Source organism: Phocoena sinus, chromosome 18 (assembly GCF_008692025.1).
Source record: "Phocoena sinus isolate mPhoSin1 chromosome 18, mPhoSin1.pri, whole genome shotgun sequence".
Taxonomy (NCBI): domain Eukaryota; kingdom Metazoa; phylum Chordata; class Mammalia; order Artiodactyla; family Phocoenidae; genus Phocoena; species Phocoena sinus.
Genome location: NC_045780.1, coordinates 16427767 through 16443012, shown reverse-complemented (window position 1 = coordinate 16443012; position 15246 = coordinate 16427767). Strand labels below are relative to the sequence as shown.

The 15246-nt window shown below is 35.1% G+C and overlaps 1 protein-coding gene across 6 annotated transcripts in view; it reads right to left on the bottom strand.

Moving 5' to 3' along the window:
* Window positions 1-15246, bottom strand: part of INTS6 (integrator complex subunit 6) — a 111423-nt gene that overhangs the window by 23522 nt on the left and 72655 nt on the right. For all 6 annotated transcript variants that reach the window (XR_004346673.1, XM_032611210.1, XM_032611209.1 and 3 more), the window contains 8 exons: window positions 14242-14336; window positions 12347-12457; window positions 11092-11307; window positions 8915-9041; window positions 7930-8072; window positions 7480-7711; window positions 2507-2881; window positions 959-1052 (listed from right to left, as the gene is read on the bottom strand). Coding sequence is in view for 5 of the 6 variants with exons in the window: in XM_032611210.1 (XP_032467101.1) it covers window positions 959-1052; window positions 2507-2881; window positions 7480-7711; window positions 7930-8072; window positions 8915-9041; window positions 11092-11307; window positions 12347-12457; window positions 14242-14336 (1393 nt within the window). In the remaining variant the exon portion in view is untranslated. The remainder of the gene's footprint in view (window positions 1-958; window positions 1053-2506; window positions 2882-7479; window positions 7712-7929; window positions 8073-8914; window positions 9042-11091; window positions 11308-12346; window positions 12458-14241; window positions 14337-15246) is intronic.

Sequence of the window (15246 nt, the reverse complement as noted above, 5' to 3'; positions counted from 1 at the left end):
GGGAGAGGCCACAGCAGTGAGAGGCCTGCGTAATGCAAAAAAAAAAAAAGGTGGCAGAAGTAGAATGCAGGCACCCGGAATATAGCTAAATCGATGATGAAGTTTGAGTTGGCAGAATGTTACATAAAGAGCAGAATGAGTTAAATACTCAATATCAATAATATGAAAAGTTATGGCCTTATCTTGAAACTTCAAAGTAACCTATGCTCTAGCCACTCATAGAAAAAAAAAAATAGAATTAACAGCTTTATCTAAAAAAACCTTTACATGTAGGATGGAAGAAACTGGGGGACTAATTAAAGGGTGGGTATCTTGGAAGGTCAGATGAGACAAACGCTAAGTTTTCTTACATTACTAAAATTCTAAAAGTCTTGAAGAAGAAATAAAAATTTGCTTTTTTACTCACTGAACTCATACAACTATGCTTTCCAGTTAATTGCACTTCACAGTTACCATTTATAATCTTGATCCACATTCCTTGTACTAAAGTACATAATCCTGGGCTACTGAGGCAATCAGAATAAGGCCCATTTGTCCAGCTCTGGTCCCCTTAATTACATGTTTTCCCACATACAAGTGAACTGCATTCAAATATTGCCTTTCAAGATTACGTTTTATCACTAATATTAACTGTAGTTCAAATATACAAAGGAGAAAAATTAAAGACTATAACATATAAAGACACCAAAAAGCCACAGAGTAGGATAAACGAGAATTATGCAAGAATCTGTAACGTGTAGAGAGAAAGGGTCCATGATTTCTGAAGAATTTCTGTATAGCTATTTTTTAAGTGAACTTCTTTCAATAAACTGAAAAAAAGAGAGAAGTACTTATATACAAAGGGGTGTGTCATATACATGCATAACAACACAAGTATAAAACAGATACTGTTAAAATACCACCTATAGAAAACTGGGGACTCACTGCATCATATCATAATGTACAACAGATTATTTACCTTGATGCTTCTTTAATGACATTTTGTAAAAATATTAGTCTTGTTTGTAAACTGCCTTGCACATGCTTCAGTAAAGTGAAGATCCTTTCATATTCTTAAAACGAGAAGCAAAAAGAAAAATTAAGTGGCTTTAATTTGCATTCTTATTCAATATTTTTCTATTACAGTTTACTATATCAAGATATACTAAGACAAAACCAAAACTAGTCTACATAAAATTTTCACTGCTCATTAGAGATTTTATAATACACATATTTCATCATACATCAAAAAAGATAAAATAGCTTTTCAAACACTGCTTTTTTTTTTTTGGTAAAAGTTCTCAATAGGGTATCAAATATAAAGCTTAGAAGGATGAGTAAACAGCTTTTTGGTAGTGCCACAGAAAATTAAGAAGTGGCCTTTACAAAAATCCATCCTTATGACAAATTCTAAATTACAGCTAACCTTGGGAGTGGATAAAATAGAGCGGGGGAGAAAAAAAAAGTTAAGAGTGCTGTCTCACAGGAATAAAGATGCAGATGTAGAGAATGGACTTGAGGACACTAGGAGTGGGAAGGGTAAGCCGGGACGAAGTGAGAGAGTAGCATTGACATATATACACTACCAAATGTAAAATAGCTAGCTAGTGGGAAGCAGCTGCATAGCACAGGGGAGATCAGCTCGGTGCTTTGTGACCACCTAGATGGGTGCGACAGGGAGGGTGGGAAAGAGACACAAGAGGGAGGGGATATGGGGATATATGTATACGTATAGCTGATTCACTTTGTTATAAAGCAGAAACTAACATACTATTGTAAAGCAATTATACTCCAATAAAGATGTTTTTAAAAATATATATATATATACACGTCGTAATTGGTGGGAAAAAAAAGGATGCTGCCTCAGTTTCAAGTTTTCACATAAAACTTTGCCAAGGACTATAAGCTCCTAAATGGCCAGTACTGAGTCTTACCCACTTCTGGACCACCCATGGGCCACCGCACCATCATAGCAGGTGATCTGCCAACATCTTTGGAATGAATGTCAATAATATTGAAACTTTATCTCACACAAAGTTCTTCTGTACTCATATAATAGATAGCTTTCATAATTTTAGTTTTTTGGCCTAAACACATCCCTGATCACTATTATAGTTTAAATCTTAAAAGTTAAGATGGTAGGTAGGTACTATGCCTAGAACCTTACAAATACGAAGTCATTTAATAGTCACTACATCTGTCTGGGTTTGCTGTTACCTTAAAATTCCAGTTGCTGGTTGACAGAATGCTCAAGACAATGGGTTCCTGTCATGGTAGGAACCATGTGTGTCTGTGAGTTCCTGCTCTGCTCTCAGTCCCTCCTACTTAACACACCTAACACAGTACTTTGGATATAGCAGCTATTCAGTAAGTGTTTGTTGGCTGAATAAAGAACCAAATCTTATATAGCTCATATGTTGTTTAAGAGTGATCTAAAATCAGATCTATGCTTTAGTTTATTTGACTTTTTTTTTTTTTTGAGCACAAACAGAAATCAAATCTGATGTTTGTGTCTAATTATACATACTTCTTCCTGGCTTTCGGATCTCTTTCATTATTTGTGCTTTTAGTTCAGTGTTGACCTCTTCATGGCTTCTGCAATGCATCAATTTCTTCCCTTTGTTGAGTGAAGACGCTGGTAGATTCTCTTCAGGACATTGTTCTTTATCTCTTGGGTCCTCGTGATTTTCTAAAAATCCACCAACAGTGAGGTCATTAGTTCCTAAGTGGTCATGGCCGAGAGCCTCTGTATGATTGGTTGGTCGTTCCAGTAAATTGGCTGGAGAAGAAGATGCTGAAAATTCACTTTCCATAGCATTTGGTGTAATATCTGATGAAAGTTGGTCTGCAACATGATTTTCAACCACATCATCTATTGTCGAATCATTAGTGGCTTCTGAAACTAAAAATAAAAGTAAGAAAAAAAAATGATGAGAGCCAATTTCAAAGCACACAGTAAAGAAAACCTCAAAGAAACAATATTACAGCAAATCACAACTGATCTCCCTGACTGCTGCAAATTAACAATTTGATATGGTTTTTAAGCTTTGCCAAATATATGGTATATTTCAATGTGAAACATGCACAATATTTTAAAAACCTGTACAATTTTTGCCCTTAGGAATAAAAATAAAAGCCAGTTTCAAACAACTTTTAGTTCTCTGCTTTATTCTATGGCAATTTTATTGAATAAGTAGGTTTTTAATGCTTTAGGGAAATATATGTGATCAAGATTATCATGGTTATCCTTTCATTAGAGAGTACTAGTTCACTCCAACTTACCTCTACCTTGTAAGTTATTACCGTTCAGAGACAAAAGTGAACACAGGGAGTTTACGCTGATCAATATTCTGCAGCAACACACCACCAAACCTCCACAGCGCCCCCTTTTCTTATAACCATCCATATAGTCTTCATTACTTGAGCAGTGAAGAATAGCTGGTGCCCACTTTAGTTCACTAGACTACTAGACTTAAAAGCTTGCAAGCTTACTACTTAATATTAGATTATTGTACTTGCTCCTCACAGAAAGCAGCTAAATTCTAAGTTCTCTGATTGCTCACCAAACCACCAGGACACCAGCTGAATTCATCTCTTTACTGTTCAAAATGTAAACTCATCCCCACAAAAATTCCCTGAACTTCTGACTCCCTCCCTCCTAAATTCTATTCCATGATGTGCAAACTTTACTGAATATTCTCTAGAGTAACTCCTGCTTTAATCGAAACCCAACTCTCCTGCAAAGAAACTGCTGTCTGTCAAACACTCTCCATGGACTTAAAATAAGGATGTGGGGCTTCCCTGCTGGCGCAGTGGTTAAGAATCCGCCTGCCGATGCAGGGGACACGGGTTCGAGCCCTGGTCCGGGAAGATCCCACATGCCACACAGCAACTAAGCCCGTGCACCACAACTACTGAGCCTGTGCTCTAGAGCCTGCGAGCCACAACTACTGAGCCTGTGCCCTAGAGCCCGCGAGCCACAAATACTGAAGCCCACGTGCCTAGAGCCTATGTTTCGAAACAAAGAGAAGCCACCGCAATGAGAAGCCCACGCACCGCAACGAAGAGTAGCCCCCACTCGCCGCAACTAGAGAAAGCCTGCGCGCAGCAACAAAGACCCAACACAGCCAAAAATAAAATAAAATAAAATAAATAAATGTATAAAAATAAATAAATAAATAAGGATGTGGAGTCACTAATCCCTTTACCTTCCAATGCCACTTCAAGAACATTTCTCCATGCACTCCTGAAAAATTCTTGCTCTTCTGAGATTTAATTATCCCACTCAACTCATCCTCTCTCTCCTCATCACTATCTTTACTGACCTCCAGAGCACACCCGTGGTCACGGATGTCTCTGGCACCTGGTTCACAGACTTCCTTCCACCCCATGTCCCTTGGGACATCGTTCTAGGTCCTTACTACTCAAAGTGTGGTTTGTGGACAAGCAGCATTAGTACCATCAGAGAGCTTGCTAGAAATGCTCATCTTGAGCCCTATCCCAAACAATGTATTAGAATCTGTAGTTTAACTAACCACTCCCCCGACCCCCGCCTGGCTTCACATACACCTTAAGGTTTGAGAAATGTTGTAGTATGTGACATCCATGTCTAAGGACATCACCTGCTAAGAACCTGGCCTCCCAATTCCTCAATTTCTCATCTCCAAGGAACTTTTCCACCCACCCATTTGCTTCTCGAGTGAAACACAAATTCAGGGATGGAGGCATGTGTAACCCTCGTCTTTGCAGTATTCCTACTATGGCTCTTGAACTCTGCCAGACTTTTCACTCCAGCAATTCCTCTACGTTCTCCCTCATATTAATCAGATTCCTTCTAGATATCCACTTTCTTATCTAACTTATATCCCAAAATGTATCACTTTTTAACAATGTCCTAAATTCTCTCATTCTATTGTCCTCCCATGACCCCTGCCAAGCAAAAATCCCAAATTTGATGATGCAGTCTATCTTCTTGCTGCAGACTCACATGTGGAATGATGAGCAGGCACTCCTGGAGAAATATGACACAGCTCTACAGAATGGTCACAGTCACCACCTGTACCTGGATCTTAGCACTGCCTAGCAGTCTTATTACAACCTTTTCTCCCTCTACCACAAAAAAAAAATCATTCAAACCTTCTCCACTGTCTTAACATCTCTGACTTTCCCAGTGTCTCTTTCCTCTCAGCAGTACACATCACCTCCAACTTCACAGAGGAAAGCAAAAGCAGAAAGAAGGTGAACTTCCTCGACTTCCCACCATTAAACTTGTGCCCACCACACCCATTCGGCTTTAATGGAAGAAGCATTCTTCATGTGGGCTCTGGACCATTCATTCCCTTTTGCCTTCTCAGTGATTTTGTGATTATACTCTGTCTCATCTTCATTTTCAGCTGTTCCCTCTCTATTGGCTCCATCACACCAGCATTTAAATATATTCAACTCTGTCATCTTAAAGACCTACAGAACTATTCCAATCCTCTCAAATGATTTGTTTAAGAAGTATTTGAGACCACCAACCACTCAATTCTCTTTCCATTTAGCTTCCATAACACTAAATTATTCCCTATTTTCTCCTCTTTCTTGGATTCTTCCTTTCTTCTCAATCTCCTTTTCTGAACCTTATTTCTCCTCTTAACTTTGGTACTTTCAAAGTTCTGCTCTAGGCTTTTTCTTCTGTTTCCCTTGGTTACTCCAATGGGGCTTAAGGCTGCCTCCCATACCTATCTCTCTAGCCCAGTCCTCTTCTCATAAGTTCCAAACTCAATGACCCATCTTCTAACTTAGGAAATCCACTTGGCTATCTAACAGACACTTCTAAACTAAACTCATTCAACCTCTCTTCTTCCACTCCACCCTTGACACACTGAAATACCCCGGGTCTCTCAATTCCTCCCTTGCCTGTCTCCATCATCCAGCCAGTCATCACCAAGTCCTTTGCTGATATATCCAAGTATTTCTCCAATACAGGTTCTTCTCACAACCACACTCCCAGGTAACCATTAGCTCTTCCCTGTGTTTCCTAACTGGTTTCTGTGCAACTGTAACAATTATTTAACAACATCAAATACCCAGTCACTGTGCACAATCTCCAATTACCTTATATAGTTTCTGTTTGTGAAAAGTTTGATTTTCTTTGATTCAGAGTCCAAATCAGACCTGGACATTGCAATTAATTTACATGTCTCTTAACTATCTTTTAATCTATAAAAATCCTTCTGTACCTCTTTTTTTCTATGCATTTTTTTTTTTTCTGGAAAAATACACACATACACCAGATTCTTTGTCCTATAGAGTTTCCCACAATCTGGATTTTTCTAATTTTATCCCTGTTTTGTTATTTAACATGTTTCTCTGTCCCTTATATTTCCTAAAAATTGGTAGTTAGACAGAGAGGCTTGGTCAGATTGATGTTCAGTATTTTTTTTTTGGTGGGGGGAGGGCAGGACTACCTCAAAAGTAGTACTGTGTAATTCCATCAGGAGGTATCATACTTGGTTTCTCTCCAGTTAAGATGTCATTAGCCATGAATGATCACTACCTATAATTAATGAATCCATTAATTAAGGGTTCCCTACATCAATTCTCATTCTTCCCTAATAATATTCCACACAGTAAAGTCAGCCTGGTCTTTATAAAATGCTAATCAGATCAGATCACTACCTCTTTAAAACCTTTCAATGGATTCTCATTGTCCTTCGAATAAAGTCTAAAATCTTTATAATGGCTTCCAAGACCCTCTATGATCTAGACTCTGCATGTATATCTTTCAGTTCTCACTTTGCCTCATTCCCAACAACCCTTGCTATAACCAGCATTCTTTCAGTTCCCTTAACGCCCTGCGCTTTACTGTATGCCTCTGCACATACTCTTCTTAGACTACTACTGAGGCATAGGCAAATGCATAGCTTTAGTTTACTAATTCCCATTCATCCTTCAAGTACTGGCATAAACAGAACTTCCTCAGTAAAGTGCCTTGACCCCACGGACTAAGTTAAATCCTCTTGCCAAATACTTCCACAACACGCTTGACTTCCCTTTTGTAACATTCATCACACTTCTAATGAAATGTTCAATGACTTTCTTTCCTCACTCATTATAAATAAAGGCAGAGATCACTATTGTCTTGTTCACTGCTATACCTCAGTGCCTAGCACTGTCTAAATTAGCATATCATTTAAGAATTAGTTGTTGAATTAAACTGAAATTGAAAACCATCGTTCTGTGGGTGTTGATAATGCCCCTTTAAAAACTGTTATTTTTAAATACTTAAGATTTGCAAATGATATTTCAAATCATGATAGCTATTAAGCATAATGAATATATGAAATGTTCAATAAATGTTCATTAAAAAGACATAAAAATGATTACATGCTAATTTAGAGTAAACAAATATCTTCTCTAGACACTCCTGGACCTTATCAATTTTTTCTGTATTACAAAAATCTTTCCCATGAAGAACCGAAGAGCAGCAAATAACATTTAAAGAAAAACTCTTACTTTTATGAAGAGGAAGGGGTTTAAGAAGATCTGGCTGTGCTTGAGTCATAGGTACAGGTGGTCCTTTTCCTCCAATATGATTGTTCACAACTGGATTCTGTTGTCTGCCTCTTAGTAGTGGAGACATACAGCGACGTCTCTTAGGGATGCCTTGCATATTTGGTTCTCCAGGTCGTTTATGTTTATTTTGAGGTCCAGCCACAAATTCATCTGCCTCATCTATCATCATACCCTATAACAAAAAAGAATACAATTTCCCTAGCTTTACATACAGTTTTTAATCGCACAACTAATTCCAATACCCAGTAAAATAACTATATTTTAACTGTTGACATTTATTAGGTATTCTACCAAGAAAATAGCTTCAGCTTTCTTTAGTTAAATTAAGAACTGCTCCTCTCCACAGTGCCTAGCGCAAATAAATTATATAATGGAACATTTCAAATTTACCTTTTTATCCAGCTTAAAGGGGTTGCCAAATGTATGCAACCTTCGAGGCTGATCAGGATCAAGTTCTCTTAGTGGAGAAGGTACTTGCTTGAGGTATTCCTGGTAATTCCCCATTTGTGCTATAGGAACACTGTGCACTTGATCTTTTCAAACAGAATAGAGCAAAAACAAAAGTTAACCTCACTGAAACTACCTTCCAACTAGTTATCAAATAATGTCTTCTTATGTATGAATGCTGTCTGGTTTATTCTAGTCAATCTTTCCTTAACACATATTCTAAATTATTTTGTCACCATTATAAATATTGTGACATAAAATCTTGAGATTTTTTTAAAATAAAATTTTAAATACTTGATTTTATCTTCTAAACAAAGCAAAAATATTGCAGTTAATTTCAGTGTATAGAATAAGCATATATGTAACCTTTCTATGAAAAGGAAATGTCTCTTCTACTCTATTCCAAATAAGCAGAATTTAATTAAAGCAGAATTTACAGAAAAGAGATATCACATAGATGACCCTTTTTATATAAAACTATAGTTGAAATGCTTACACGAGAGTAGGCAAAGGGTTAAGTTCTCATCTGACTTGATTTGTAGTAGGTGCCATGGGTACAGTTGAAGGAAATACCAGAATATGATATATATTGGCCATCCAGAGTTAAACTAGTTAAACTACCAGATACTAGTAGATCACAAGAAAATGATTTGTTTGCGCATATGCCTGTATATGTGAATGTATGAAGAAAGCTAAAAAGGAAACTAAGCTGCTAACAAAGGTCGTTACCTCTGGGGAATAGAATTTGGGGCAACAGTGATGGTAGGAAGAGTGTAGAGAATCAGGGATGACTCACTTTTTACTTCATTCAATGAGAATGTACTACTACTGTTATAATTCTTTAAAAGTTACAATAACACTCTATTTATTTCCAATATAAAGAAATAAGTTTACTGAAGAAATACCAACATTAAAACCATGATCTAACCTTCATCCTGTCCTTTAAGAAATCTGCGGGTGCTCTTCAAAAGATTAGATCTCATTCTTGTTAAGTGATCCAAAAGATTCCGTCTTGGTATGTCATACGCATTTCTAAATGTCTGTGGCTTCAAATCCTGTTAAAAAAGATTTAAAGACAAGATTTATTTTCAAACATAGAATTAAGAGACTGAAATCTCTAGCCTGCAGCATAGCTTTGAAAATAAGATACACAAGTTAACTAACTAGCTTAAAAAAATAAAGAGATATGATGCAATCTTACTGTACTGTTTTAATAACCAAAAGATAAAAATTTGGTAGTGAGGCTCAACCAAATAATCTCAAACTCATATCTGTCCAAGATTTTATTACATATTCTGGCTAAGAGAAGTAAATAAAAGCTTTGACATATAATTTACATACCATAAAACTATCCATTTTACGTAAACAGTTTAATGAGTGTTCATAAATGTATAGTTGTGAAACCACCACTACGATCCAGTTTTAGAATATCTCCATCATCCCAGAAAGTTCCTTGTGCCCATTTGTAGTCAATCTCTATTGCTATCCCCAAGCAACCACTAATCTACTTTCCTTCTCTCTACATTCCATTTTATAGACGGAATCTTGCAATATGCAATCTTTTCTATCTGGCTTCTTTCACTGAGCATGTTTTTGAGATTCAACCATGTTGTTCGTGTATTGGTGTCGATTCCTTTTTACTGTCTTTTCCTTTTTACATGGATATACCATATCTCTATCCATTCACCAGTTGATGAACACTTGGTCCATTTTCAGTTTGGGGCTGTTACTAATGCTGCTATGAACATCTGCATACAAAGCCTTTATATACACATATTTTCATTTATCTCGGTAGATACCTACAAGCAGAACTGTTGGTATATAGCAATATTTACCTTTCCTAAGAAACTGCAAACTATTTTCCATCAATAATGTATAAGAATTCCAGTTGTTCTACAACCTTACCAACACTTCATATTTTTCAGTCTTAAATTTTAGCCATTCTAGTGGGCATAAAGTGGGATCTCATATGGTTTTAATTTGCATTTCCACAGTGGCTAATAATATTGAACATCTTTTTATGTGCCTGTTCAAGTTTGTATATGAGCTGTCTGTTCAAATATTTAGTCTATTTTTTTTATTGGATGTTTGTCTTTTTATTACTGAGTTCTATGAGTTCTTTATATATTTTGAAACAAGTTCTTTATTCAATACACGCTTTTCTCCCAGGCTATAGCTTGCCTGGGAGAAGCATCAAAGTTTCTTCTGAAGACAAAAATTTCAATTTTAATGAAGTTCTATTTATCAAGTTTGTGTGTGTGTGTGCTTTGTGTGTTGTATTTTAGAAATCTTCATTGACCCATAATCCAACATCTTAAAGATTTCTTCCTGTTCTGTTGTAGAAGTTTATAGTTTCAGTTCTTACATGTATGACTATGATCACTTCAAGTAATGTGAGGTAAGGGTCAAGTTCATTATTTTGCATATGGATAGCCAATTGTTCCCAAGCTATTTGTTGAAAACACTGTCTCCTAACCCACTCAATTATTTTGGCACCTTTGTTAAAAATTAATTGACTCTACGTGTGAGGGCCTACTTCTGTTCTACTGATCTATATATTTTTCCTTATGCCAACAACACAACATGTTGATTGCTGTAGCTTTACAGTAACTTTTAAAATTAGATAGTGCAAAGCTTCCAGCTTTATTCTTTTCCAAAATTGTTTTAGCTACTCTAGGACCTTTACACTTCCATATAAGTTTTAGAATCAGCCTGTTTCTACAAAAAAGACTACTGGGATGAAGATCTTTTTAATGAGTATTCACAAAGCACTTCAGGATCATGCTGTGTACCCAAGGTCAGCAGTATAAAAGTACCAAACTACAGTGAACTCTACCATTAGCTATGTAACTTTAGGCAATCTCTAAGCCTGTTTTCTCGTCTATAAAATGAACGGGATGGTTTGCTCTTTGCAGTCCATCCATTCATCCACTCACCATGTACAGTGTTTAACTCTAAAATCTAATGATTCAATAATAATATAATTGATCATTATTCTGCGGAGGTACAGAAGTTCGGACAAACTATCAGTTAACAGAAAATTTGCCATATTCAACAATATAACAGACTATAACTATATCAGTACTAAATTCTTATAACCATTACCTTATTGAGCAAAGCAACTTGGAACCCAGTGTATTCTTTCATATTAAGGTCTAGCAGTCTGTGAGGAACATCCTCTGAAATTCCCTGGAGCAGCTGTTGAAAATCTTTCCTATAAGCCATTGATAAACCATGTGATCTGCTTCGGACTTTAATTCCAGTTTCCTGTACTACTTTTTTGCCTACAGAACCGATGACTCGATCAGATTCTATTTTCGCCTAAAGCAAAAAAAAAAAAAGTTGTCTTGACATAATCTGAAGTGGTAAATTAAATGCTAATCGTTTTGGTCTTCCATAAATTAAGTATTTATTATATTTAAAAAGTACATAAGAAATTTAAAAACTCTACTTAAGTAGAGAAGTTTATGTCAAGTCCTTGGTAAACTGAACATAGTTTAAACAATAATGTCTTATGATTTTAAATCATCACAATTCTTACGTTTTACAGCAGGGTTCACAAACACAACTTCAATTTATTTTATTTATTAAATACCCACTACACCTAAACCATGAAATGTAAATGTACCCTAAATAAAAAAATATATTTCCAATTCAGAGGTGAAATAAAATTAGAAAAAAAAAATCTCAACAATATTTACTTAAAGACATTATTACTAGCACATAACTAAATGTTCATAGATACGGCAAACACTGATGGAGTTTTTCACTGGAAAGCAAATAGCAATATTTTGACTCTTTCCAACCTACATTTCAATTAGCACTTGAAGTAGAGATGGCAGGAGTACTGGAAAAATTGTGTTTTATACAATTTTAATAACTTGGCAGTCAAAGTGTACACTGCTTGACTACTATAGTATCTATTAATGTGATGTATGCCCAAAATGACAAAATTCAGTATTTTTACAAATATTTCAAAAGAAACTCCCATTTTGAAAGAAAAAGCTATAGGTTTAAAACATAAAGCAAAAGAAACTGACTTTTTTGTCTAAGAAAAACAACTTTCTAACATAAATTTCCCCAAAGAAAACAAAGAATGTTCACATACAGGAAAGCTAGGACCACATTAATAAAGCCATTTTCACAAACTAGGAATTACTGCTTGAAACTATCATTTCAAAACATAGCATACCATTTACTTGAGACAGAATTATGTTAATATATGATATACATGGTTTTAAAATGTAATACATTAATATGATGGAATTCTATTAGAATCATCAAGAACTAACATCTGGCCTATTGACCACCTTAGCCAAAACCATTCAAAATACTTAATGGCTCTATTTCTTAACATTACCTGCTGACTCAATTTTTTGAGGTATGAAATGACACTGTAACTAAGTCCATATTCCATACTGTCTGCAATTAGGTTAGGTGCTCCCATCATTCTAACAGCTTTCTTCAAAGGCTATAGGGAAAAAGAAAATACCACTCAATCCTGAGCTTGTCAAAAACTTATAGCTATATGTATTGTCAATTTTGAAAATTTCACCTCCCAAAATGTCTCCTTTTCTTCAGTAAGAGTCACATAATCATATTTGTACTTCATTAAAATGTTTGTCAGTGGTATGAAAGGCAGTTTGAAATACTAAACAAGGATGAGAGGCTATAATAACAACACCCAGAGCAAGAAAGGGTGAAGTCCTGGACTTCTTAGCACCATTGGAGACACTAGGTTTAGAAGAAGAGGGCAGGAGACACATTGCAGAGGTTGATTTGATAGAACTTGGGTGGTAAGTAGAAAGAGGAGTCAAGGAAAATAGAAGATTTCTACCTTGGGTAACTGGAAGGGTTGTGGCTCAACCCCTTACCAGCTTTGTGACCCCGTACCAGGTAATATAACCCCTCTGTGCCTTAAGTTTCTCATTTGTAAAATGATAATAGTAGTATCTACCTCATAGGGTTGTCATGGGATTAAATGAATTAATACATGTAAATACATCTGGCACACAGTAAGCATTCAGTAGGTATTAATCATTACTACTATTATCATTAGCTGAGCTGAAAAAACAGAAACAAGCTCTGAAGGAAAAACGAGGAGGCAAAAATCATCTAATATTTACTATGGATGTGATACAGTGATTTTCAATTGTAAGGACTAATTGAGAGCCACATTGTGCAAGGAAAAATATTACTAGCAGGACTGTCTAGCCCATGTGAATGGGACAGAGTCAGAAAAAGGATGATAACCACCCAATGATATATTAGAAAGTGTATAAAAGCACTGGTGTCAAACTGGAATCAAATCCCAGATCTGATATTTAATATTCATGTGGCTTTGGCTAAATCCTCCCAGTTGCTATGAAACATAGGAGTCAAACATATGCAAGTTCACATTCAAGTGTTTCTTCCTTTTCCCTCTCTTACATAGCAGGCACTATGTGCTAGACACACACAACTTTTCTCTTACAACTATAACATATGATTTTCAAAGCTCAAGAAATTAGTGTTCTTATTAGGGACCATTTAGAAAGATTAGTTCCAGTCAAATACTGTAACATTCCTGCAGTAAAAGCAGAAGTAATGTTTTAAAGTGCTTTTAGTGTAGGCCTTTTTGTTAAGAAGCTACTTTTCACAAAATAAATAAAGTAATATATTTAATAATATATGCATTATTGGTCCTATCTATTATGATATATAGGTTTTAAGCAATATTTCTGGAGGTTTAGGGAATAATGCAACACAAACCTTTTTTTGTACCCTTAAAGGGAAATAATTATAAAACTGCAATTTAAAAAGCTAGTATAACAACTGAGGTTAAAAGCTTAAATTCTAAAGCCAGGCCTGCCTGGGATTGAATTCCTGACCCCCAAATATTAGCTATGTAGCCTTGGATGAATTATTTTATCTTTTAGTGCCTCAGTTTCCTCATCTGTGATATAAGAACAGTGGTTTCTGCCTCATAGGGTTACCATAGAAATTAAATGAGGTTAATACATGTAAAGTGCTTAGGATAGAACCAGGCCTGGGTAAGCATTATATATATATATTCTCATTATCATCATCATCATCATTATTCTGCAAATCACTGAAACATTTCTTTCCCATTACATTTATATGGGTCATTTGTACACTCAATTTTCATGACATTTATTCTATAACAGCAATAAATAAGTTTTAATACCTATAGTAAACTATAAGCATAATATAAAATTTTATAACAAGTTCTATTTTTAACAATAATATTCTTACCCCAAGATAGTAGGGAGGCATTGTCTTCAAATAACTTTCAAATGACTGTCTCCATTTCAATGTTGGTTTTGCCTTATGTACTTTAAACAAGTCATCTATAAATTTATAATGTGAACAAACTATCATCATTCATTGTTTTCACACATGAAAATCAAGTCAAATAAGTTTCATTTTTAAAGTCTGCTTTCTTACTTATATAAGAGAGAGGAACATCTGACCTATATTTTTAACAAAATTAAAGGTGGTTAAAATTTTTGATTCTGGCATTTTTGAGTAGTAATACCACTTTAAAAATAAAAAGGTGCCAATTATGGTCTAAAATTAAATGTAATAATAAAGGTAGAATCAGAAAATACACAAGGAAAATCTATATATGAAACAGATTTGAAGGCAGAAACAAAGTATGCATAATGTTTTCTATAAAATATACCTATTAATATTTTGTCTGTAATCTTTAAATCTGATGCAGTTCCATGAAGGGAAAGATGTCTTCTCCAACAGTACCCCTCAAAAAATTATAGTCAAATGGTCCCCAGAAACCAACTTTAGGCTTATCATATTATTTTAGAACAAATTCATCATTTAAAAATATTTGCCAAATGAAAATTAAAAGTACAGATAAATCCTTAGAAAATACTCAGATCTTATAAATATGATATGCTTCTACAAAATGTCTAATTATTTACCGAATACAAAGCCTGCATTACTAATTCTAACTAAGAAAGAAATCTAATTGCAAAAAACTTAGAGAATACTTAATTTAGAAACTTAAAATATAATATCTTCAATAGTTTGCAGAATCAAAGGTAGTTTGACACTGACTTCCAATTTACCAGAAACATGCAGGGGTTGCTATAACACAACCTTATACAGCTTCAGTATTTTAGAGTATTAAAAAAAAAAAATCTTCATTAATTTCCAGAAGACAAGAAGACTTAGAAACGGAGGGATGTTCCCAAAGTTTGTTTTTAGGAAAAATTTGTATGTATGCTAAGCCACAGAGAA